The sequence below is a fragment of the Euwallacea similis genome, chromosome 25 (assembly GCF_039881205.1).
Source record: "Euwallacea similis isolate ESF13 chromosome 25, ESF131.1, whole genome shotgun sequence".
Classification (NCBI taxonomy): Eukaryota; Metazoa; Arthropoda; class Insecta; order Coleoptera; family Curculionidae; genus Euwallacea; species Euwallacea similis.
In genome coordinates this window covers 1,377,661-1,402,569 of record NC_089633.1, presented here as the reverse complement: position 1 = coordinate 1,402,569, position 24,909 = coordinate 1,377,661, and the positions used below count along the sequence as shown (strand labels likewise).

General features: G+C 35.2%; 3 protein-coding genes and 2 pseudogenes across 7 annotated transcripts in view; 3 read left to right on the top strand and 2 right to left on the bottom strand.

Annotated features, from left to right (window-relative positions):
- LOC136416882 (protein 5NUC-like) overlaps positions 1 to 5,767 on the top strand; it is a 28,102-nt gene extending 22,335 nt beyond the window's left edge. Inside the window, exon 4 of the mRNA XM_066402296.1 lies at positions 4,246 to 5,767. Coding sequence (XP_066258393.1) covers positions 4,246 to 5,730 — 1,485 coding nt within the window. The 3' untranslated portion in view covers positions 5,731 to 5,767. The remainder of the gene's footprint in view (positions 1 to 4,245) is intronic.
- LOC136416901 (histone-lysine N-methyltransferase SETMAR-like) overlaps positions 1 to 24,909 on the top strand; it is an 89,452-nt pseudogene that overhangs the window by 14,441 nt on the left and 50,102 nt on the right.
- Pgant5 (polypeptide N-acetylgalactosaminyltransferase 5) lies at positions 8,166 to 17,266 on the top strand. 4 transcript variants are annotated; one of them, XM_066402391.1, is made up of 9 exons: positions 8,166 to 8,755; positions 10,295 to 10,546; positions 10,992 to 11,158; positions 11,441 to 11,568; positions 12,243 to 12,611; positions 14,185 to 14,365; positions 14,812 to 14,951; positions 15,004 to 15,237; positions 15,436 to 17,266. In XM_066402391.1, exons 1-9 carry the CDS (start codon positions 8,538 to 8,540, stop codon positions 15,604 to 15,606), a joined length of 1,860 nt encoding a protein of 619 aa, XP_066258488.1. In that variant the 5' UTR covers positions 8,166 to 8,537; the 3' UTR covers positions 15,607 to 17,266. The 4 variants fall into 4 exon arrangements, with proteins under 4 accessions (XP_066258488.1, XP_066258484.1, XP_066258485.1 ...); XM_066402387.1 differs by lacking the exon at positions 14,185 to 14,365 and adding an exon at positions 13,358 to 13,538; XM_066402388.1 differs by lacking the exon at positions 14,185 to 14,365 and adding an exon at positions 13,007 to 13,187.
- On the bottom strand, positions 17,435 to 24,575 carry Nprl2 (Nitrogen permease regulator-like 2). 2 transcript variants are annotated; one of them, XM_066402392.1, is made up of 6 exons: positions 24,346 to 24,575; positions 21,086 to 21,177; positions 20,771 to 21,027; positions 20,375 to 20,718; positions 20,164 to 20,319; positions 17,435 to 17,678 (listed from the first exon to the last, which is right to left on the bottom strand). In XM_066402392.1, exons 1-6 carry the CDS (start codon positions 24,460 to 24,462, stop codon positions 17,481 to 17,483), a joined length of 1,164 nt encoding a protein of 387 aa, XP_066258489.1. In that variant the 5' UTR covers positions 24,463 to 24,575; the 3' UTR covers positions 17,435 to 17,480. The 2 variants fall into 2 exon arrangements, with proteins under 2 accessions (XP_066258489.1, XP_066258490.1); XM_066402393.1 differs by having other exon boundaries at positions 20,232 to 20,319.
- On the bottom strand, positions 18,135 to 19,573 carry LOC136416783 (uncharacterized; annotated as a pseudogene).

Sequence of the window (24,909 nt, the reverse complement as noted above, 5' to 3'; positions counted from 1 at the left end):
GGATTTGTATAATACGGTAAAAGAATGAGACAGATGTTGCGATTTTACTTTCGACGTTTTAGTTCAAATAACTAATATAACTTTTGGTTGATAGCACTAAAATTCTAAATTTCGGGGAAACCCCATTTTTAGAGTTCGTCTTAAATCATTTTTAGTTGTGATGCACATTAAACGTGTCTGAAAAAACTATTATATCGTACAATTTATTTTATGCAATTTAAATTTGAGGAAAAAACGTTAGGAAAACGCATCTTTGCGGAATTAAACCAGATTTCATCTAGAAGTATAGGATTGGTCCGTATATTGAGACATCATCTACTACTTTTATTATATAAAAAAAAGGAAAATTTTAAATATAAAAGTTGGACAGTTTATCCTAAATTACCAGAAAATGTTACGTAACACAACAGATGAATATTGAAAATTTAAAAAAGAACACAAAGCCAGTAAATTTAAAATGGAACACTATGTATATTTTATAAAAACTAAATAGATTTTTATTTTCTGACTTAAAAAATATATGACTATAACATAATGATATTTAGCTTAGCTGTTTTCGCGGTATTTACATTTCAAAATCGAGACTATATTTTATTTCAAATTAGCAGTTGCCATGAATAAACAAATGGACCAAACATCATTAGTGATTGTTATTTATTCGGCGACCATATTTTCTTCATTCTATCCGTAAAATGGGTTATACAGAAGAAGATAAGTTAGAAATAATTCGCTCTTATTATAAAAACAACAATAATGTTGTTTAAACGCAAGCAGAGTATCAGTGCATTCATCTCCACATGTCAGTTTCTACTAGATCCGTTTTTGTTATACAGAAAGGACCATAGGGGATACGTTTCAGTAAATAGATTAACATTATATGGCATCAAGATGATACGCTGTCGCATAATTTGATCCACATAAAAAATTGTTTAACTAACCATTTCAACGAGTGGATTGAAACCTAGGGGACCATTAATTGGCCATCAAATAGTCCTGATTTAACCCCTTTAGATCATTTTCTATAGAGCTATCTAAAAGATAAAGTCTATAAAGAAAGAGGTCAAAATTTTGAGGATTTAAGAGAAAGAAGTCAAACAGTTGTCAATTCGTTAAATGAACATCCTGAGTTTATTTGCAATGCTTTGTTGAAGTTAGATGAAGATTGTAGAACATGTGTTGAAAACAACGACAAACACATTTAGAACTTCTGAATTTTGAATTTTCTTAAATTATTTATTTAAAAAAAATGTATTTTGGTTTCATGGTGTTAAAATATAATTTGTTTATATTAGTTCTAAATTAATTTATTACTTCCAAGATGAAAATAGTAAATTAATTAATAATAATTATCAATGACGTTTGGTCCATTTATTGGTTTATGGCAACTGCGATTTGGAAAAACAATATAATCCCGATTTTTCAATGCAAATGCCGCGAAAACGGCTAAACCAAATGTCCACATATTATATATTTTTGAAATCAAAAAATAAAGGTCTATTCAAATTTTATATAATATACAGGGTGTTCCATTATAAATTTGCCGGCTTTGTATCTTTTTTAACTTTGCAATATTCATCTGTTTTGTTACGTTACATTTTCTGGCTATTTAGGATAAACCCTACGATTTTTGTGCTTACATTTTTTCTTTTCTTTTTCTAATGAAATTTATAGGAGCTATCTAAATATACGGGCCAACCCTGTACATATCGGTACATTAACGGCTCATATACCATGTATTTGTCTACTCTAAATAACGCGTACAAAACGGATTCATATAACACGAAACGTATCTACCGTGTTATAAAGCGACCTACTGTATACACACATGTAATTCTTATAACCTAATTGCAAAATTTTCTCTTCGATTCTATTGTTACATTGAACTTGAACTTTTGAACTTAATAATAAATAACTGTTTAACTACGAGATGCCCAAGTATCATTCCGGTTTAAGAATAGTTTCATAGCTTCAGAATAAAAGAATGGTCACGAATTCACACAGTTTATACATATTTATTAAAATAATAACTAATTCTACAGAGTCTTCCAGCTGGCTTAATTAAGATAAAAGCTATCTCAGAACGTTGATAATATACAAATAATTAAACTTAAACAACCTTCAATTTACCAAATCTTTAGAATTAAGATAACAGGGATTCAATGTGGGTACCTAATAAAACGATAAATATTTCATTTCTTTAAACCAAACACAAGTGTCTCAATAACCTGCTGAATCTGTTAGTTTTTCGAAAGCTTAATCTCAAGATATTGAGTTTTCGGGTCGACTTTACAGCACTTCGTAAGCAAGAACGTGCCAATACCGTGACATTTAAATTGCAGAATTGTAATAAATTGGAATTCAATTGTAATTCACTAATGCTGATAGGCATTCTTAACACAAGAGCCTTGAAAAATAATATCATAGCATATACGTTCAAAAAGGACTACATAGAAACCTCTGAAGATTTGTTTTGTTAATATTTTCAAAACGGAAATATTAACAAAAACCTTCAGAAAACTTTTATTCAGAAAGGGCGAAGCTCCCTAATATAAGATATTTATTTTTAAATATACTACAGAAACTTTTTGTTCCATTTTTATGAGTAGATAATTTTGTAACAATCTTTTATGTTGATTTTGGAACGTCCTGTATTAAGAAAGCCCAAAATATTTAATTCCTACAGTGCGTTCCAAATAAGTGAAAATACCAAGTATTGTTCTAAGACCACAGGGCTTTCTAGTCCGTGGGACGTCCTAAACAGGGTGTTTCCTAAATGTTGGGCAAAAATTTAGGGGGCTATTCTCTAAGTAATTTTAAGAATTTTTTGTTTTTCGATAATTTTTTGAAAAATATTTTGTTTCTTACATACAAAGTGATGTTTTTTATGAAATTTATTAAAAACTACAATAATTGTTCAAAAAGACTGTCACCAGCTTGAATGCATGCTTTTAATCTTCTCCTCACTGACTGCTGAACTCTTTCAAAAATATCAGGACTGTTTTTTTATTGAATTGCACCCATCAATTATGCGATTTCTTAAATCTTCCAGGTTTCCCACTGGATTAATATAAACTAGTGATTTTAAATGATTCCATAGAAAATAATCCAGAGAGTTCAAGTCTGGGGATCTAGCTGGTCGTAAGTGAGATCCACCACGACCAATCCAGCGATCTTCATATGTTTCCATTAAAAATTCGCGAGCAATCCTACTAAAATATGCTGGTGCTCCATTGTGCATAAATCACATTGCATTTTTGCATTGCCAATGGTACATCTTTAAGGAATTCAGGAAGCGATTGTTCCGAAAAGTTACGATTTACTAGTGCTGTTTCAAGATTCACACTATCTTGCTACGCTTATTTTAACCATTTTAACAAAAAGGAAAACATTTAATCAATAAACATTTATGGCCTTGTATCTAGGAAACAAAGCATTTTTTTTTAAATTGTCAAAGGACAAAAGATTCTTAAAATTACTCAGAGAATGGTCACCTAAATTTTTACCTAACATTTAGGAAACACCCTATATAGTGCACGTGTAAAAGTGCGTGTCGCAATGTCCTTTATTTTTTGAACGTGTTAATTTTTTTCCTAAAACTTGACATGTATCAAAGATATTACTTTTTGACGTAAATTTGATGGTGTTACTATTTAAGATGGCGGATGGACACAATTTTAGAAAAATTCAAATGATGAGGGAAACGAGTTGTCACGTGACGCATAAAAAAGTGTCATCACGAGTTGATTATGATTTTAAAAAATTCGATCGTTTGGTGCAATAAAAAGAAATGACGGAGGGTCAAAGTAATTTTAAAAAATTCTGTGATGCAGCATTTGTAAGGTAAAAATTTCTTATAAGCACCGTAATTTACTTGCAAGTTTCTTCCCCTGAAATGTGCAGTGTGAAAAGCTTTTAATTGTTCTCTAGTTTAAGGACAAGGCTGGCTGCATATTTTGTTCCTGGGTGCTTTGTCTATTTACTTAAAAGGTAAGCGACAAAAGCGAACCAAATAAAACACGAAACACTTTTACCTACACTACACCCATATGGTTTTAACGATAGTAATAAATTCACATTTCAGCTTGATATTTATAATCACATCTAGAGGCCATAAACATACACGTCCATATAAGCTTATAGTTACCCTACAGAAAAACCTTCATACTAACAAAATTACCACACATAACAAAGAACATTGCACGCCTCACTCATTACAATCCCCTAATTCAAACTATTTTTTTTTAGAGTCTAGGCAATCACGAATTCGACTTCACCGAGGCCACACTGTCGCCCTTCATAGACGCTATTAGTGCTCCAGTGCTCGCAGCTAACATGAATTTCTCTCAGGAACCCTCTTTAGAAGGAAAAATCCAGCCATCTCTTATTCTTGACGTAGGCGGTAGGAAAGTGGGAATTATCGGCTACCTCACCCCTGACACTGCTGTTATATCATCGGTTGGTAAAGTCACCTTCGAAGATGAAGTTTCCGCCCTCAGACGAGAGTCTGAGGCGTTGGCCTCTGAGGGAGTGGACATCATTATAGCCTTGGGTCATTCAGGGTACCTCATGGACCGCACTATAGCCAGTGAGGTTGAGTTGGTAGATGTGGTAATTGGAGGGCATACCAACACGTTTTTGTGGAATGGAGATCAGCCTGATTTAGAGCTAATTGATGGGCCATACCCCACGGTTGTCACTCAAAAATCCGGGAAACAAGTTCCAGTAGTCCAAGCATATGCTTATACCAAATATTTAGGGGTTCTAAACTGCACTTTTGACTCTAACGGCAATCTTACATCGTTTTCTGGACAACCTATTCTCATGGAGACAACAATTCCTCAAGAAGAAGACGTTTTGGACTTACTAGAAATCTACAGACCAGCAATTGATACATTAAACGAAGAAGTTGTAGGAATCTCTAAGGTAACTCTTTTAGGGGACTGGGAGTGCCGGATCAAAGAATGTAACTTGGGTAATTTGATTACTGATGCATTTGTATTTTACGCCCTCACAGAGTCTACACAAAAATGGACAAATACCCCAATTGCCATATGCAATGGGGGGTCTATCAGGACTACTGTCACCCCCGTTGCAGGGACTGGAAATATAACCAGGGGAGAATTATTAGCAGTGCTCCCCTTTAGCAATCAATTAGTCCAAATCACCTTAAAAGGTTCAGACTTGTTACTAGCCCTGGAGCAAATGGTCAGAAGCAATGGAGAAACTTCTCAAGGGGAATTCCCTCAGATCTCAGGCCTAAAACTGATCTTGGATATGTCTCAACCATCTTACTCTAGAGTGGTTTCAGTGAAGGCTCGTTGTGGTGTATGCGAAATTCCAATGTATGAGACTGTAGACCCCGAGAAAAATTACACTCTAGTTACTTCAAGCTTCTTATCAGAGGGAGGAGATAATATTACAGTATTTAGTGAAAGGGCTTTGGAAAAGAATGTTTTGGATCTGGGAGATTTAGATGTTGTGGTTGAGTATTTTGAGAGGTACAGTCCTGTGTATCCAGAAGAGCAAGGACGTATTAAATTTGTGGAGGAATCATCAGATGAGGATGAGGATGTCACCCCTGGAGATGAAGATGGTGAGGAAGATGATGGAGATCCAGATCATGATCATGATTCAGATGATGATAATGCAGGCAATGCCGTGATAATAAGTTGGCAGTTATTGTTCCTAGCATTATTGTCATCATCAGCGATACATTCTATTGTTTTATAATAAACACACCTACACTGAGTAAACAAATAATGTTTCATTTCTCCTTCAATCATGATTGATAAATCAAAAAAGTCACTTGGCCTTTGTGGAAAAAACCACGCAGCTATAGGGTGACCCAGAAAAACATGGTACCACAAATATTTGTTCCAGTTTATATGCGAATATGATCGTTTTCGCGGTAAAGGGTTTCACAAGTGACTAAAGAATGCTTAAAACTAATTTTAAAATCAATTTCTGACTACAAACTTTAATTAGCTCTCGAATCCCCAAATATTATGAACAAAACCAAGGTGCTTATTTCAATACGATACCCATATGTGTTAGAGAGATAAAAAACTGTTTCAATGATATATTGCAGATTAGTTAAACGCCCACAGCCGGTAATTATTGTTGGTTCCTTATTAATTAGATCTACAACCTTGATCGAGCTTATATTTTCACAATTTTCATTTTTATCTTATATTCCTTGAAACTTGGGCGTTAAAGTTAACTGTGAGTTTAAAGCATTGGGAAGTCTCTAAAAATTAATTTTTAATGTTACTTAGCGATAAAAATGATTGAAGTCCTTATTTAAACAGCCCTTAAGTGCTGAAGAGCACATCAGGTCCGTTCGTTAGACGATCCATTTGTACTGTATAAAAATGTGGGAATAACGTAGATGCTTCTATACAAAGTCTTTTCTTTTTCAGAGCTTAGGCAACCACGAATTCGACCTCACAGACCTAGTTCTCGCCCCCTTCATTGACCATCTCACCATGCCAGTACTGGCAGCCAACCTAGACTTTTCCCATACACCCTCGTTAAACGGCAAAATCAAGCCTTCTGTAATATTAAACGTGCAAGATAAGCAAGTGGGAATTATCGGCTACCTCACTCCTGAAACTCTTAAAATCTCCAATGTTGGCAATGTCACATTTGAAGACGAGGTAATAGCAATAAAAAGGGAAGCCGAAATCCTCACAGCACAAGGTGTGAACATCATTATCGCCCTCGGTCATTCAGGATATGTTATGGATCAAACTATTGCTAGGGAGGTTGATTTAGTGGATGTGGTTATTGGAGGGCACACTAACACTTTCCTTTGGAATGGGGAACAACCTGATTCAGAGTGGATTGAAGGGCCTTATCCCCAAGTGGTGACTCAAGTGTCAGGGAAGAGGGTGCCGGTGGTCCAGGCTTATGCCTACACCAAGTATTTGGGGGTGCTAAACTGCACGTTTGATAATAAGGGAGATTTAACTTCTTTTGCTGGACAGCCGATTTTGCTCCAGCCAAACATACCTCAAGAAACTAATCTGTTGCAACTTCTGGAAGTTTATCGTCCAGCCATTGATGCTTTAAACGTGCAGATTATTGGACAGTCCAGGGTATTGCTCGATGGAGACAACTGGAGGTGTCGACACGAAGAGTGCAATTTCGGAAATCTTATCACTGACGGCTTAGTTCACTATGCCCTTACTGAAACAACTTCAAAATGGACGAACGTCCCCATTGGGCTCTACAATGGAGGCGGCATTAGAAATAGTATTACTCCACATCCAGTTACAGGAGATATAACTAGAGGGGACCTCCTTGCAGTGCTACCATTTGGAAACCAAGTCATTCAACTTACTTTAAAAGGCTCAGACTTACTCTATACCATAGAGCAAATGGTTAGAAGCAATGGAGAGACCTCCCTGGGGGAGTTTCCTCAAGTCTCAGGCTTGAAGGTTACACTAAATATGTCCCAACCTGCATATTCCAGGGTGGATTCTCTTAAAGTTAGATGTGGAACGTGTGAAATTCCCGTTTATGAACCCCTAGACCTTAATAAAAATTATACACTAGTGACTTCTAGTTTCTTGGCTGACGGTGGGGATGGTGTTACAACTCTCAAAGAAAAAACCTTGGATAAAATTACAATGGACTTAGGAGATTTGGACGCAGTGGCTAATTATATTACAAAGTATAGTCCGATTTATTCTGAAATTGAAGGTAGGATACGCTTTGTTAATAGCACTTCTAGATGCAGAAATAGCAGTGAAAGAGTAGGTTTTAGTTGGAGTTTGCTGGTTTTAATAGGGATTGGATTATCAAGAGTAATTATTTGGTGAATATCGAATCTTTTCAATTTTATATTTATGATTTTTGTAACTTAAGAATAAAATTGTTTCAAGTACTAATTTATTTGTTTACGCAACTTTACAGAACACCAAGAGATTTTTTCTAAATTTAAATATTGGTGTTTAATTATTAGAGCATAGTAAAAACATACAAAATGTAAACTCAATTTGAATGTAATATTTTTTACATTGTTTATATTGTCTACACGTTGCACTGAACAGCTCTAGTAATCACTTAAAAAATATCTGTTAAAATGTCACGCTATATATTACATGATCCTTAACTGTCATTTGTCACTCAAAATGCAAAATTAACGGGTGAGTGAGGGGCTGAGAGGAAGGGGGAAACAAGTTGTCAAGAAAAGTGGTAGAATCGTGTAAAATGTCGACGTGTTAACCCGCTAAAGAAAACGAAAAATAATGAATTTATTAGTGAAATCGAGTATAGTAAATGGTCGTTACCGCGTAGCAAATTAATTCAACCGTTATCTAGGTTTGAGGTTGAAAAAGCGCACAATTCAACCATAGACGTCGGCAGCATATTTGTTTACATTTTTTTGAACATCTTGACGTTTTCTTGCAAATCTTTACTGAAGAAGTGGAAAATTTCGGAATTTTGATCATAATCCCGAGCTGTGATATTTTAGATTAGTAGTCTGTAATGTATGAGCTGTCGCGATAGTAATAATCAAATCAGACACGAAAATGTTATATGGGAAACTTAAGATCCACACTTGCAGGATCATTCTGCTTACCTCTTTAGTGTGGTTTCTGGTGGATGTAGTTATACTAAGTTTCTATTCGGACTGTTTGGGTGGTTCCTGCAATCAGAAGACTCCACAACCAGAGGCTTTGATTGATGATAGCAAGGACTATGACTCCGTATTTGGAGAAAATAGAATCGATGAAATACAACCCCAAAGGTAAGTTAAAAGCTCAATTAAATCTAGGGGAATAAGGCTTTTCATTAGTTTTCATAAAAATAAATTAGTAAACAGATAAGTAAATTATTAAGATGTTTGTGGCATTGGATACCTCCTTATCTTCTTGAAATGTTGTGTTTGAATTTTTAAAATAATATACATATGTTTAAATTTGATAAGTTTTCACTAGAATTTGTGACTCATTTTTATTTAAAAATGATCTGTAATTAACTAATGTTAAAGTAGGCTGAAACAGAAATTTAATGGCAGTGGTTAAAGAGAAAACTAGTGAAAATTTAAGCTAATTTGTCAGAATAGTAAACAACCAAGTCCATCATTAGTTAATTGGCTAATACATAGGAACAGATTAAGACAGAATATTTGGTGTTAAAGATATTTCAGTATATATACAGAGTTTTTAGTATACTATTTAGAAATATCCTGGTCTTCAGATCCAGATTAATATTTTTAAAAAGATCTAATATGATTATTTTTCCTTTTATCTTAAATTTCGGCTTTCATAACTAAAATTTAACATTTTACTTCAAATTACACCTTGGTCTACAATTCAAACAAAAAGTGAGTCAACAGGGGATAATAAATACAGATTTTATGGGAGTGTTGGGCTGTTAAGTGGGTAATATTATAAATGCTCTATTTCCAGCATAAACAATAAGTTTCTCAGGATAAATATCTTTTAAAAAGTTGACACTCAATAAATCTTGATTCCTTGCTTTGAGAATATATTTTTAATTAGATATGAAAAAATAGTTCAAAGTCGACACTTAATATTGGTGAATATGTGAATAAGTTATTAGAGTACATAACATACTTAAGTTTTTTTGGTATTTCAAAATTTCTTTGGCTCATCAAATAAATGCACCACAGGTGCTCCACAATACATATACCTATGCAGATTTGAAGGAAAACCTTGTTCTTCAGGCTCATCCTATTTTAAAACTTGATGTTAAGATAGGAAATAATCTATAGAATAGAGAAAGTGGGGATTTTAAGCAAATATCAACAACTTTGAAGTAAAGTCTTAATTAATATTTTGATACAAAGATCATAAATCATTATTTAGATATATTTGGGTAATTTATGCTCTTTTGAAAATGGTTAATTTGACGTTATCAGAATATAAAAAACTGCTTACTTACGGTAACTTGCTCCACTTGCAGCAAGAATGGTTTCATGTACCCTCCAAAAGACAAATTCCGAATTGTAAGAGTTGAGGTCTAAAATTTCACAATTGCACACTTAAAACGCGATAAATCCATCCAAAAAAAGACATTTTTTAATTTTTATGTACTAACTAGTATATTTTTTAAATTTGCAAACAGTAAAAAACGAACAAATAACTGACAATTTGATACCTGTTAAAAATTTAGTTCCATTTGACTTTTGGAGTGACAACTACTTGTAATAAAAGATCGCAGCGCTATGACGTCTTCAAGAGTTTACCTTTTGAATTTATTTTAATTTAGCACTCATTTTTTTAGCGCGTCAATATTAAGTTTTTCTCCATCAATTTTTTAGGAACGCTCCCAGTGAATCCCAAAACACGAATGGAATTTCGGTAACCTATCACCCTTCGGCCCTGAAGAAATGGAGAACCGCTCCAGTGGTACTCCCTGTATCGGGCCGTCCAGGGGAAAAAGGAAAAGCAGTGCACATCCCTGCAGAACAAGACAGCCTGATGAAGGAGAAATTCAAGCTGAATCAATTCAATTTACTGGCCAGCGATATGATCTCTTTGAACAGGTCACTGCAGGATGTTAGACTAGATGGGTAAGAAGAGTTTTTTTTTATTACCTTAGAGAAAATTGCATAAGAAAAACATGTACACTTATTAGGCTATAAGGTAGTAGTAATTAATTCAGGCACAAGCACAATAGTTAATTTCTAAGAGTATTGGGTAAAAAATTACCACATATGTTTTTTTAAATATAATAATTGCGCTTATACCACATGGTGTTATACTGGTACTTTATTGCACCAGAAAAGGATACGTTACGGTTTAGTCTTTAATCCCATGTTGCTCAACTACTGCGGTCGTCAGTTCTGAAAGCAAAAAGGTGACGTTTTAGTCAGTGCTTTTAGGCGTTTAATTAGACCAGGATGAAACCGACAATTAGCAATGCAATTTCCCAATCATTGCCCGGGTTAGAATGAGTTCTTTGAACAACTGTAATTTTTGTTAGGCAAAAATTATTTTAACATTTTTCCTATTCAGGTGTAAAACCAAAGTGTACCCAAGATTGCTTCCCACTACTTCCATAGTTATAGTCTTTCACAACGAGGCTTGGAGTACGCTTTTAAGGACTGTTTGGAGTGTAATCAATCGGTCTCCAAAGAACTTGCTCAAGGAAATTATCCTCGTTGACGATGCCAGCGAACGAGGTAAGAGTTTGCACCTAGAACGCAAGTAATGTAAAATTGCCCTCAATTAGTCATACTCATTTAGCTTTCATTGTTTAAAATGTGCCTTTATCTGTGAAGTAGATTAACGTGCATTGTGGTTGCATGCACCGTAATAACAATGACTTTTATAAGGTTGTTATGGCCTAGGTCATTATTTCTTAAGTAATATTTTATGATAATTTCTAGGCAATATATTAGGTCCTTGAATTCATTATTTAATTCTCTTAGAGCTTGTGCAACTTTTGTGTTAATATATTTCAGACTATTTGGGCAAAAAGCTGGAAAATTACGTGAAGACTCTACCAGTGCCTGTCTACGTTTTAAGAACAGAGAAGAGGTCGGGGTTAATCAGGGCAAGATTGTTGGGAGCTGAAAAAGTGACAGGACAGGTATGATTTGGTTGTTATTTTGCAGGATTGAACACTTCTTTTGGTTTCTCATTTTCTTTAATTTAAATCAAATAAATTGAATTGATATAGGGCTGCTTAGGGTGCACTTTGACAGTTTTTTTTATATTTAGCCAGGGGTGTTATGTGATATTCTTAGGGTTCAAAGGACTTCATTTTCCCACGTACACCCAAATTAACCTAGACATTTTCATATATATGCACGATTCCATATCATCTACATATGTCGAATTTTAAGGAAAGATGTTTGGTTTGTGTGCAAACGCGCGCATTTCGTTAGTTTTGTCCAATATCAAAATAATAATGAAAATTGTAATCTCGCACCTCCACCATTTAACCGTTGTAAATGTTGTCGTCTTCAATAGGAAAAATAATATAAAATACACATTTCATAATACCATTGGCACCCTCATTCATCACTCAAACTCATCGTTTTGCAAACTTGGATTCGTTCGTCCATGTGTTGTCTTATTAAACTTGCATCTTAATGAACTATTATATCTCAATGCTATTCTTAACGAAACAACCTTAAAGATTGGCTTTGAAATTGAGAAAAAAATTCTAGTGGTACTTTAATTTTGACACGAAGTGTATTTACATCTCATTTATATTCAATGTTTTAAAATATGAATCATAAATGCCATTCTTTCGTGCAGGTAATCACATTTCTGGATGCCCATTGCGAATGCACTGAAGGGTGGCTGGAGCCCCTCCTGGCTCGGATAGTGGAAAATCGCAAAACCGTAGTTTGTCCCATCATCGACGTTATTTCGGATGAGACTTTTGAGTATATCACTGCCTCAGACATGACGTGGGGTGGCTTTAACTGGAAACTCAACTTCCGATGGTACCGGGTTTCTCAAAGAGAAATGGACAGACGGAAAGGAGATCGAACGGCACCACTCCGCACCCCCACAATGGCCGGAGGCCTATTCTCCATCGACAAGGATTATTTCTATGAAATCGGGTCGTATGATGAAGGAATGGACATTTGGGGAGGGGAGAATTTAGAAATGAGCTTTAGGGTAAGTTTTGTGATAATTTTAACTTCTCGGTTTCTTTTCCTTCGATTCGACTTTGAAGTATGGTCTAGGTGTGGCAATGCGGAGGCATATTGGAGATCAGTCCGTGCTCCCATGTAGGTCACGTGTTCAGGGGCGTGTCCCCTTACACATTCCCGGGAGGGGTCAGTAAAATTATCTTCAAAAACCTGGCCAGAGTGGCAGAAGTTTGGATGGACAACTGGAAAGATTTCTACTACGTCATAAGTCCAGGTTCATTTCTCTCCTTCATTCGTTGATTGACGTTTTGCAGCCCTATGGAAAGCTTTTGTCTGTGTCATTGTTGGGCTTTTTTTCTGATTAAATTAAAAAGAGGAAAATTGTTTTTGCAAATTTACAAACATATAAATACGGTTTAGGTGTGGCAATGCGGAGGTATCCTCGAAATTATTCCATGCTCCCACGTAGGCCACGTTTTCAGAGATAAATCCCCATACACATTCCCGGGGGGTGTATCGAAGATAGTCCTCCACAACGCGGCCAGAGTGGCCGAGGTTTGGATGGACCACTGGAAAGATTTTTACTACTCCATGGTACCAGGTTAGCCCGTTTTCATGATGATGCGGCCTCGATCGAGCTTAACTTTGTTTTGTTGATTGGGAAACCACACGCTTATTGACTAACCCCTTTTGTCTTCTTTCCACTTACTAAAACCATCATACACTCGGTTGTGCGTAGAACATGTGAAATGAAACAGTAATGGGGCTTAGGTCTGGCAATGCGGAGGTACGTTAGAGATTATCCCGTGCTCGCACGTCGGTCACGTGTTCCGGGACAAGTCCCCGTACACGTTCCCGGGAGGAGTCTCGAAAATTGTGCTGCATAACGCCGCTAGGGTTGCTGAGGTCTGGATGGATAACTGGAAAGAGTTTTATTATAACATGAGTCCAGGTTTGAGGAGTTTCCAATTTTGCCTTGATTATTTAGGGCGATTAACATTTTCGGCTTTTGTCGTAGATTTGATTGAATTAACCACTAATATTGGAGCGTGTTTTAATATGGTTTCAAGAGATACATCTAAAAACCATATAGGGTGTCACTTTTAATGTGCTATCTCCTGTTGCACGGTCGGCAAACCTACAATTCGTCTCTATAATAGGCAACGTTTTATTAATTTAATCGAACTTGTAATACAGCTGCTTAGAAGACAGAATTGCATACATGCATATGCATACATTTAAAAGGGACACCCTGTGTAATTTTGACTTTTGTTATATACAAATTTAATTTTGATGCGGAAATCATTCGTCATAGCGCTAAAAATAATGCATATAAAAAACCTGCTTTCTAATCTGTATGAAACGAAATTGTGATATGCGGGGAGTATGGGGTGTATACATTATACAGATTAATACTGAAACACCCCATATTATACCACTTAACCATAAAGATATAACTAACCTCAACTAACCTTTATTAACATTTAAACAATTGTGTAATGTCTCAGTATTACCATCGACCATCTTCTATCGCCGATTACATTCTTAAACGAAACGCGACCATTCAAATGTACATACAAATGTATCATCATGTTCAGGTATGGATGTGCGGTGGAACCCTGGAAATCGCCACATGCTCGCACGTGGGGCACGTGTTTCGCAAATCGACCCCCTACTCCTTTCCAGGAGGCACCTCCCGTATCGTCAATCACAATAATGCCAGATTGGCCGAGGTGTGGCTGGACCAGTGGAAGGACTTCTATTATAACATCAATCCAGGTGTCTTTATTAGTTACAAGAGCTCATATTTCCATAACAAAACTTGGGGGTTTCTTATGGAACTTTGAGTTTTAGTAGAAGAGTGTCACCGCACTAATTAGTTTTTTTGTAGAAAATAGAAAGTTTTTCTACAATTTTAGGACGCAAATGCGCACGGTAGTATATGAGAACAACCACGGTCCACAACCACTTTTTTTTTCTTGCTCAGATTCGAACATTCTCCTGATGCATTTTATATTTTTCAGCTTTTTTTCTATGTTATTGCACAATTGTTTATGATGTTGCATGCCAATGCTTGAATAAAATGGAGCTTTCTAGATTAAGTGAAATTCTAAGGTAAAGGTGTTTCAATTGGACAGATTCATTTATTCTACCCGATTGAAATATTTGTTACTTTTGTGATACTTCACAAAGCTTTCATTTAACAAATTTTTCTGTGACTTTAGGGGCCAGAAATGTGGAAGTAGGAGACGTATCTAAGCGCAGAGAGCTGCGCGAACAGCTCAAATGCAAGAGCTTCCGATGGTATCTAGAGCACATTTATCCGGAATCGCAAATGCCTCTAGATTACTACTATTTAGGAGATGTAATGCATTAAAATTGTTACTATTTTTTAATACTACATTTTTCTTTCTTAGATTCGTAATTTAGAATCCAGACATTGTCTAGACACAATGGGTAGAAAATCCGGGGAAAATTTAGGCATGACCTATTGCCACAACATGGGTGGTAATCAGGTTTTCGCCTACACTAAAAGACAGCAAATCATGAACGATGATAACTGCCTAGACGCCAGCAATAAAAATGGGCCTGTGAAACTGGTGCGGTGCCATGGAATGGGTGGAAATCAAGCCTGGGTGTACGATGAAGTGGCAAGTTATATCGTTTATGACACACAGTTTTTTGTAGTTCGAAAATTGGTAAAAATATTAGTTTTGTTTGAAAGAAAAATTGTAGACGTTCTTCGGACACCTTTATATGAAATGTACGTCTTTCTAGGTTTTTAGCAAACCCAATATAGTTAGTTCAGGGTACTCTGGGGTACAAAAATATTTATAATTCTCTTCTAGGATAAGACAATCAAACACGTCAACACGGGCAGCTGTCTTCAAAAGCCCGACCCGAACGACATAAATCTCCCCCTGCTGCGGCCCTGCAACTTTGGCGAGGGCCAGCAGTGGATCATGGAGAGCGACTTTAAATGGCAAGCCAACAATCATCACGAGGAGGAGAGGAGATAGGGCCGCCTCCCAGCGACCACCTAATTATTGTGATAAGTGAAGAGTGCGTGTCGAAACTTATAGTTCCTCGGGAGTATGTAAAGTAAAGAATCAGAATGTATTTCATTTTTCAGCCACACATATCTTTAGTAGCATTTTCGATGCGTGGAAATTGTTATAACATTCCTGTCGGTATTTATTACTGTTTGTTGCAAAAGTTCAAAAAGAGAGTAATATGGATGTATATTAAGCTGACTGCCATTGTACATAATGTTTATAATTAAGGGGGAGGGGGGGCGACAGTAAGAGAGAGAATTTTAGTAGTCGAATAACGAGTCTTCCTCAAAAGTATATAATGTAGTCTTCGATTCGGCAACACTGCTTTATCCTAGCTAATTAGACAATATAATCGCGAGAGAAATAAAGTGCTTAACCGGACCAATGAGGCGGCCAAATCCGTGTTGTCAGATCGACCAATAACGCGTACTATTTAGATCTGTTAGGAGATTTTTTAGAGATATTTATGAAAATGCCAGATGACAGGTTTCTATCGCGAAAACCTTTACTAACCATATCATAATCGTCAGCCTAGCAATATCGAAACGATAAAATATAGGTAATATTTTTTAGTTGGTTCCGAAAATAGAGGCTAAGTACCACCAGTCTCATCGTGATTTGATTCGTTTTTGAACAGGGTTAAAAGTCTAATGAGTGGTATCTAGAGATTAGAAGATCGTTGGTGGAGAGAGGGGGAGGGTTTGTTGTCGGTAGTTACTATTTGAAGGCGAGTACGCAAAATCACAAAATTCGAAGTATGCTAAGGGTTTTTAAGGTGGATCTAAATTCTTTTTATTGTATGAAAGTATACAGCTTGTAAATAACCTGTCGTCCACCACCAAGACGTTTGATTAGATGGTAATTGGGCATTGATTTTAGATATTCTCCTCGACATCTCAGTTGAAGTGTTAAATTTCACCTAATATTGTTTATCAGAAGACATTATGGCGATACCTACTTTTGAATTATATAGCACTGTACGAGTCCTGAGCATACTTCTTTACCTCAGCAAGAAAAGCAGTTTTTTTTTAATTCAAAAAATACTTTTTATAGCCTATAATATTATATGGACAAAATAGAGCGAATGCTATAAGGAATAGGAAAACTAGAACAAACCAGTGCTTTTTAGAGGCTCTGATGTAATAAGCAATATTGGCGATTAAAGCTAAGTCCTCTTACCAACATCAGGGGCTTTAGCTTTAAAATTAAAGCTCTCAGCGTGATAATTTTATCGACCCTGTATAGACTAGACAAATAACTGTATAATGCTCAGCATTTTTACTTTTTGTTAAACCCTGTATTGGTCAACTTTTCTTACCAATTGGGTCTAATCGACAACATATACCTGAAACATTTCAGAGATATGGTTTTTTAAAAATGTCAAATCGGGCCATTTTAGCATTTATTTTAAGTAATTTTTATCAATTTCCATTCCAAGAATGGAACTTTTGTGAACGAGTCATATCCATTGAGCGCACTTTGAGGCATCATCATTTTATCGCTTCATTTTTGTAACTAATTGCCTCAAATGTTCTCAATCCTCCATCAGGGAGGGAGTTTAAGGCAGCTAGCTTATTGAGATTTCGGCTAATTTTTATAGAATACTGCAAATATCCCTCCTTGTTGTAAAATAAACCGACATATCGTGAAATGTGACAAAACATTTAGTTCACGTTTTTCGTATATTGTTTCTATTTTTGTTGTAAAATATTTAAATTTGTTGATTTACATAAATTAGGCTAGGTGGTGGTGCAATCCAGCTTATTCTAAACAAAAGTTTAATATAAGACAATTTAATATTAATGAATTTCCTTTATTTATCACAGTCACTAACAGTATTATTTACACAAAAGCACAACATTGTGATCCCTCTCCAATCGGTCCTCCAACTGCTGAGCCCCCACTCCAGTGGCACAGCAAATTTCGTCCACACTATTGATGCCTGTAAAAGTCTTTTGCAGCTCTGACGAGTCCCCTATAAGAACTGGATACTTTTGAATGCGTTGAATTAGGCCTTCTAACACTCCAAATTGAACCTGTTGCAACGAAATACTTCAATTATTTATCACACAATAGATATATGAAGACCACAGGAGAAGAACATGTTCAGTCACTTTTTAAAAACTTTTCGGAAAACGCATTCGTAATAAATAAAACATCAAATTAAATTGGTGCTTTAATTTAATTTATTTTTGCGTCAATAACACTAGAAATAAAAAATCAAACATTCGGTAAACCAGACAGCTTCTATCCTTTAATGGATATCAAATCCACAATGTAGAAAAATAAAGTAAATAATTACGGAATTCAATTGAAAGACAACAAACTTAGTAAATAAATCTACATGTGCAGCAAATTGGTAAAAAAATGCTTCTGATTTAGGAATACAAGTGTTTTAACTTCTGCAAATCGTTGTACTTTACTTTTGAAATGGTAATATCATCTGTTTGACCAAAAAATATTAACTAAGACATAAAAATGCGCAAACTGAATTAAATACTAAGCCTTATAGCCAGTGGATAGTACAACTGACAGTTTGGTAGGGGAGGACCATTAATTCTTTTTCTTGGAGGTACAATAGGTGGCGACGTCCATTGTCCATTGTAACTATCTCGATGAAAAACCATACGGGAAGGTTGCTTGACAATTTTCAATTTCCTTAACTGAACATGTAAGCAAAGGGACATTTTTTTACGTACATCTATGATAAAAATGCTGTCCAGTTTCTAATTAAATTTCGGTCAACTCGTTCGACATGAAATGGTGCTGATTTTAAACGTGCACTCTCTATATGTCTAAATCAATCTCCTGAAACTTCTGCTTGAAATTTTCCGTTTAAAAGACTTTATCACACTCCATATAAGAATGTCCACAAATGGGGTATGTGATTTCGATGGACTCGAGTTTTGAACAGTGGTGGATTATGTAATGTAAAAACTTAAACAGCGGATAATTCTTATTCTGCCCCGAGCAAGAATCGCAGAATATTTGCAAAAGGTAAATTTCAGAAAGTAATTTGAGATTAATATAGTCAAATAAAAACGAACAAACTTTAATTGGAACCTTTTTTCCTACTGTCTCAGCATATGAATAGAACAACACGTCAGAATCTGAGAGTCTATGTAAAATAAAAGAAAATAATGACCATTGGCGACTATAGTACACATCGTTGGTAGTAATATTTGGCATGAACAAATTTCTTCCAAAATCCATGCATACTGATTCGGCGTCTAATTTTTGCTGACTGTCCAATCTGACCTTCTTCTTCAGTGAGTAGAAAATTTTGGCTTTTAATAAATGTAGCTTTTGTATTGTACTTAATTGCTTGACCTGGCTTTCATCTTGGCATGTATCAATCTGTATTTTGAATTTATCGCATGTACCACAAGTGTCTTTACGGGAGTAGCCAAATGAATGTTGAACTTTTGCAAAATATCGTGCGGTAGCTTTCATAACTGACCCTTACTTCCGGAAAGTTTTCTTTAAACATTTCATACATTTTTTTAACATTCAAATTAGAAGGCAAATAAATCCGTTTAGTCCTATTTACACTGTAATGGCTCGATCTACCTCTAAATGATTTTATCTGTTGATAAATTAAATTTTTAATCGCATTGCTTAGTGTGTTTTCTATTCAAATGGATACCGCGTTTATCTTTAGGTGAATTCTCAGTCACTTTAGGATTAACTTGTATGGTTTTTATTCTGCGATTTGTTGGCACAAAAGCTTTTTTAAAAACTTGCTTTTCAGCTAGTACGTCATTGCGAACTATTCGTACCTTGTAAAAAAAGTTGCACTTTTGAAGTCACTCTCATCTTCCGCTAATCTAGGGCGTCGATGAGCAACTAGACAGATAGAAATTAACCTTGCGAAATAAGCCGATTGCTCATCTCAACTTCTCATTAAATTAAAATTTTGGACAATACTCATCCTTTCATTTGCCGCAATTTTTTCAAAACATTTTAAACTGGAACATTGTCAGTCATTACTAGTAACATGAGATTGAAGTTTCGTAGCATCTCTTAAACGACTGGTCATTATTCTCTTCTTTGTATTTACTGGTTTTGTTAGATCTTCTTTGTGATCGTTACCGTTCTCTGCATTCATGTTTTTTCGCTAATAAATACCAACCCACCTTATATAAATACAAACTGTTGTAAAACTCCATAAGTTTCTTTATTTAGCTTCTGCAACAACAACAATCTGCCACCACCTGTGAATGATCTGCAATGAATGATGTTTTTTGTAGGCGCGTATAATCTCGACAAACCTGACATAACACGTTTTTCCCATGTACGCTCGGGCCCTTTTTCTCTAGTGCGCAAATTTTTATTTTTGATATCACTACGAACTCGACATGTTTTTCCCCTGTTTGGGTTTATGGACACATAATGTAGGCCAAGAGGTATCGTTTGTAGTATTAAACTCAATTTCTCAAAAAATGTGACTTAACACGTTCGTCCCCTGTGGTCTTCATACATAATAATAAATATCATAATATTATTTTTAATTTTATATACCAATTTTCGCTCATTAATTCGAAGATTGGCCAAATTGAATCGCATGCACAGGTCCTTGATAGTGGTACCTCTGCTCATTCCAGTGTACATTCGGAAAACGTCGCGCAGATTAGGCAGTTGCCTGTGCGTACGAGCAACGTAATTCAAACAACGCTTCTGAAATCCTAAACATTCCAAAAGCTTTATTCAAAAACCACCTATTAGTACTTACTTGCAATTCATTATCGTGAGCCAAAGACCTCAATTTCGGGGTGGAACAGTAAATATTTCCATACTGGAATAAGGGAACCAAAGCAACCACTCCGTAGTACACCAGATTCTGGACACATGCTTTTACCAGATTATTGTCTACGTCAGACAGTGCGGCAATTCTAGCGACATGATTAAAACCGTCGATGTATGGGGTTACTTGTTGTGTGGTCAAGTCCCATTGATGGGGCGGTAATTCTTTAATGAAAACTGGGACCTGATGGTCTAGAACTAAGGAAGGATCGCTTCGGATTCGGCAGACTTTTAGATGAGTCGCTATGGGGCCTTCTACAAGAGCGCATTCTCCTAAAATGAAATAATGAAATGTTTTCGTTCTTAATGTGGTGTTGCGACTTACCTTTGGTATTTAAATCGTCCAAAACTCTTCTTAAAATAGAAGTTAACTTATCACCAGGATTTCCAGTGGATAAGAATCCGCTTTCAATCTCCATTGCCATTAGATATTCCGAAAACTTTGTGACTACATGTTCATACTGGACGGTTCTCGCGTCGCTATCGCAGACGAAGCATAAATTGAAGTGAAAAGCGTTTCGGGCGTATTTTTTGTTATCAATTTTAATGGGGAAACCCAAAATTTTGTGATCTTCCAATGTTCTAATTGGAAAAAATGATATAGCTATGACAAATAGGTCGAAAATTAAAAGTGGCTTACACTGTGATAGTGCTTTGTTGAAGCTCAGCTTTGGTGATAATGTAGACACTGATGCTATCAAAGAGTTCTTTGGAAATATAGTTTGCTGGCACCTAAAGTTGGAAAGAAAAAATGGTGGGATGATCACTAGACCCAAAATGTATCTCGATTTCCAAAGATTTCAAGTGACTGTCAATGATTTCTTAGGATTGTGAAAGATTTTGTGTGTTTGCGAGGGACTACATATTGCCAAAGCACTACATATGCACGTGTATTCTTAAACACTGTGTACGAAAACTCCGACAACCTTGAAATATCTCGAAAAATATACAATTTATTAAAAAATATTTTATACAGGGTGTTTCAGGTTTTAATCGGGAAAATTTAACAAACGATAGAACTCGGAAAAATTATAAGAAAAGTTCATATGAACTTGTACGTTTGAAAGCTTTGTTAACGAAATACAGGGTGTTAAAGTTTCAAATTAAAAAAAAATTATTTCACAGCTGCCTAAATTTTTGAGATATCAATTTGAAATTTTATAGATACACTACTATTTAGAATCCACACGATTTGATTTGACAAGTCACTGTGGAAATCTACAGAGTGCTCCTTTTTTGGGAGTCAAGTTTCATTAATGAACATCTGTGTACTCGTCCGAAATGAATTTTCTGGACATAATTAAAGATACAAAATTGATGTAATCTTTTAAACCAACTAAAAAAACGTCCCCCGTCGTGTCACCGGTTGATATAGTAGCAGGCCCATCTGAAATTTTTCCACGTAATGGCTGCGTTAACCAAAATTCTTTACAGCTAATTGCTGATACATTTGCAAATGACGGGAAAACGGTGAGAGATACGAAAAAAATCCAAGAGACAAAAAAGTTTCTAAATTGAACAAGGAATTTAAAACACAGACCACTGAAAGTCAATAGCGCCTCACAAAAAACTTTGGGATAATAAAATGAAGTTTGACACCCAAAAAAGGAGCACCCTGTAGATTTCCACAGCGAATCAAATTTGTCAAATTAAATCGTTTGGATTTTAAATAGCAATGTACCTGCAAAATTTCAAATTGATATCTCAAAAACTTAGGCAACTGTGAAATAATTTTTTTTTTAATCTGAATCTTTAACACCTTGTATTTCGGTAACGAAGCTTTAGAACGTACACATTAATACGAACTTTTTTCATAATTTTTCCAAGTTCCGTCGCCTGTTAAATTTTCCCGATTAAAACTTGAAACACCCTGTATAAAAATTGAAAGAGTTCAAAAATTCTACCATTCTGCGGTGTTCAGAAATATACAAAGTGCATCGAAAAGTAACAGTTAATTGAAGTTGTTTGTTTTTTTCTGTTGGAATGGCAAACTTTTTATGTCATTTTCTGATTTACCCTAGCATTCTGAACACATTTCGTGTAACATGTCCTAGGGCTAGCTCTAACGGTTCGGCAGCGATTGCAGGTATGAAGAAAACCAAACGAACTTATTTTTATTGAATTAAGTGCGCAACCAAATAAAATGTGGAGATGCCACAAATCTGATGGTTTAGAAGGGCATTCTAAGAATCATTAATAAAGGCGATAATGGCTTGTCTTTTTTGTCTAATCTATCTAGTAATCAGCTTGCTGTAGTTAGGCAAAAAATGAGTCTTTCAGAAAGGGAGCATATAACTTTACTCATGATAAGAGGTTTTAGTGATAGACAGAGATCGTTTATTGAAGTAACAGAACTCCTCAAAGCTACTTTTCCCAATAGAGAACTAATAGTGAAATCTACAGTTTTAAGAACCATTCATAGATTCGAAGAAACGTGAAGTTGCAATGATAAAGTTCGTTTTGATAGACCAAAAGCAACAACCATTAATGAAAATGTTTTAAATATGTTGCTGCAATTTGTTGAAGCCCACAATTATTATTAAGAAAAGCTGCTGCACAAAGTGATATTCCATTTAACTCCATCAGAGCTATGTTAAAGACAAACCATTTTTACCCTTATACAGTCACTTTAATTCAAAAACTGTCAGTTGAAGACTTTGATCGCAGAATGGAATTTTGTGATGCAATGATGCGTAAATAGGAGGAAAATAATGATTGGTTCAACCACATTACCTTTTTGAGGAGGCAACTTTTATGCTAAATGGAGTTATTAATTGACAAAAGTGTCGCTAGTAGGTAGCAGAAAATCCCCATTGAATGTGGAAAACACACACACAACATCCCCAGAAAATCAATGTGTGAGCTGGAATCATCTGACGAACATTAGTAAGACCTTTCTTTATTGAAGGGAATTTGACATCAGAGATGGATCTCCAATTATTACAAAAGCAAATTGTACCAGCAATTGTCAACATAGTGGAGCCACATTTCCAGCATAAGTGGTTCCTGCAGGATGGTGCACCTCCTCATTTTGGATGACAGGTTCAAACCTACAAGAGTAGTCTAGAAACACATGCCTACTTTAAGCATTTAATTAAATAAAAATAAGTTGTTTTTTCATTTTGGACTACAGATGTGAGCCTACTTGGAGCCTAGGATAACATATTTCTTAGCCAGTAAATAGGACAAGAGGATGAAATAAAATGACACCCTATATCACCAGACTTGACACCCCTTGACTATTTTTTATGGGGCCACTTAAAAAGTAAGGTGTATACCAAAAAAACCTGCAGATTTCAATGAGGTAAGAAGAAGAATTACTGACGAATACCATTTCATTATGGGTGAAATCCTAAAACATATTATTGAGAAACTCTATTATAATTTCATTTTTTTATTTTTTTCTTTAATTCTACAATAACTGCTGAACTGTTAGAGTTAGTCATAGGACATGCTATATGAAATATGTTCAGAATGCTAAGGTGAATCAGAAAATGTCATAAAAAGTTTGCCATTTTATAAGAAAAAGCATAACTTCAATTCACTGTTATTTTATAAAGCACCTTGTATATTTGTGACTACTACAGACTACAGACTAGCAGAACTTTTAAACTTCTTCAGTTTTTATACAAGATATTTTGTAATAAATAGTACATTTTTTGAGATATTTCAGGGTTGTCAGACTTCTCGAATACAGTGTATAGTTCATTGCATATATTCAGCAAAATTATCTTTCTTTTAATTAGCAAATGAAGTTTCTGATAGTGTTTTGATTTTTTACATTTACTAATAGTGTCAGGTAGGATTTATAACTATGATTCCAAATACTTTCTAAATTGATATCTTAAATTACAAACAGTTGCTATATACCTGGTAGATTTTACACTTTTTTATACATACCTGGCAGGAAATTTTAGGGCCCGCAGTGTGATGAAATTCGCAAAAAAATATGCATCTTATTGGCCTATCTTTTATGCTAGTAAAACAGTGTTTTCGCTCCACAATGTCTAAGTGCATTACGAAATTCTTTTAAAATTCTAAATAGTGCTTAATTTATACGTCGATAAAGAAGTACGAATCTTTTTTAAATAAATTAATTACTGGTTGATAATGTTTAGTAGATATTCTATTATTAGTATGTCTAAGCAAAAAATACAAGAAAAATTGCACAACTCAGCTGATTTTTGTTTATATGTTGGAAGTTATTTTATGATATGATTGGGCTGTCAAAGATGTGTCAGTTCTAACAGACAGAATTTACAAGCCATGAAGTAGAGTGGCAACAGCGCTTCTCATTCAACCGCTCTACCTGTCTTATTAATGGCTTACGAAAAAATGGATAAATATGTAGTCTCATTATTTAGATTTTTAATATTAATTTGTATCCTAAACACTATCGACAGTCTACGATAATATAACTGAAAGTAAAACTCAGATAAGTGTAGGCTTTTTTTCATGCTCAAA

What these genes read in the sequence shown, in the direction of transcription:
- Pgant5 (XM_066402391.1), top strand. Translation starts at nt 8,538, where the DNA reads ATGTTATATGGGAAACTTAAGATCCACACTTGCAGGATCATTCTGCTT. An exon ending in CTGAAAAAGTGACAGGACAG is followed by an intron (nt 11,569 to 12,242) that starts GTATGATTTGGT and finishes TCTTTCGTGCAG; the next exon opens with GTAATCACATTTCTGGATGC. An exon ending in ATTACTACTATTTAGGAGAT is followed by an intron (nt 14,952 to 15,003) that starts GTAATGCATTAA and finishes TTTCTTTCTTAG; the next exon opens with ATTCGTAATTTAGAATCCAG.
- Nprl2 (XM_066402392.1), bottom strand. Translation starts at nt 24,462, where the DNA reads ATGCACTTAGACATTGTGGAGCGAAAACACTGTTTTACTAGCATAAAA. An exon ending in CAACAAAGCACTATCACAGT is followed by an intron (nt 21,028 to 21,085) that starts GTAAGCCACTTT and finishes TTTTCCAATTAG; the next exon opens with AACATTGGAAGATCACAAAA. An exon ending in GGACGATTTAAATACCAAAG is followed by an intron (nt 20,719 to 20,770) that starts GTAAGTCGCAAC and finishes ATTTCATTTTAG; the next exon opens with GAGAATGCGCTCTTGTAGAA.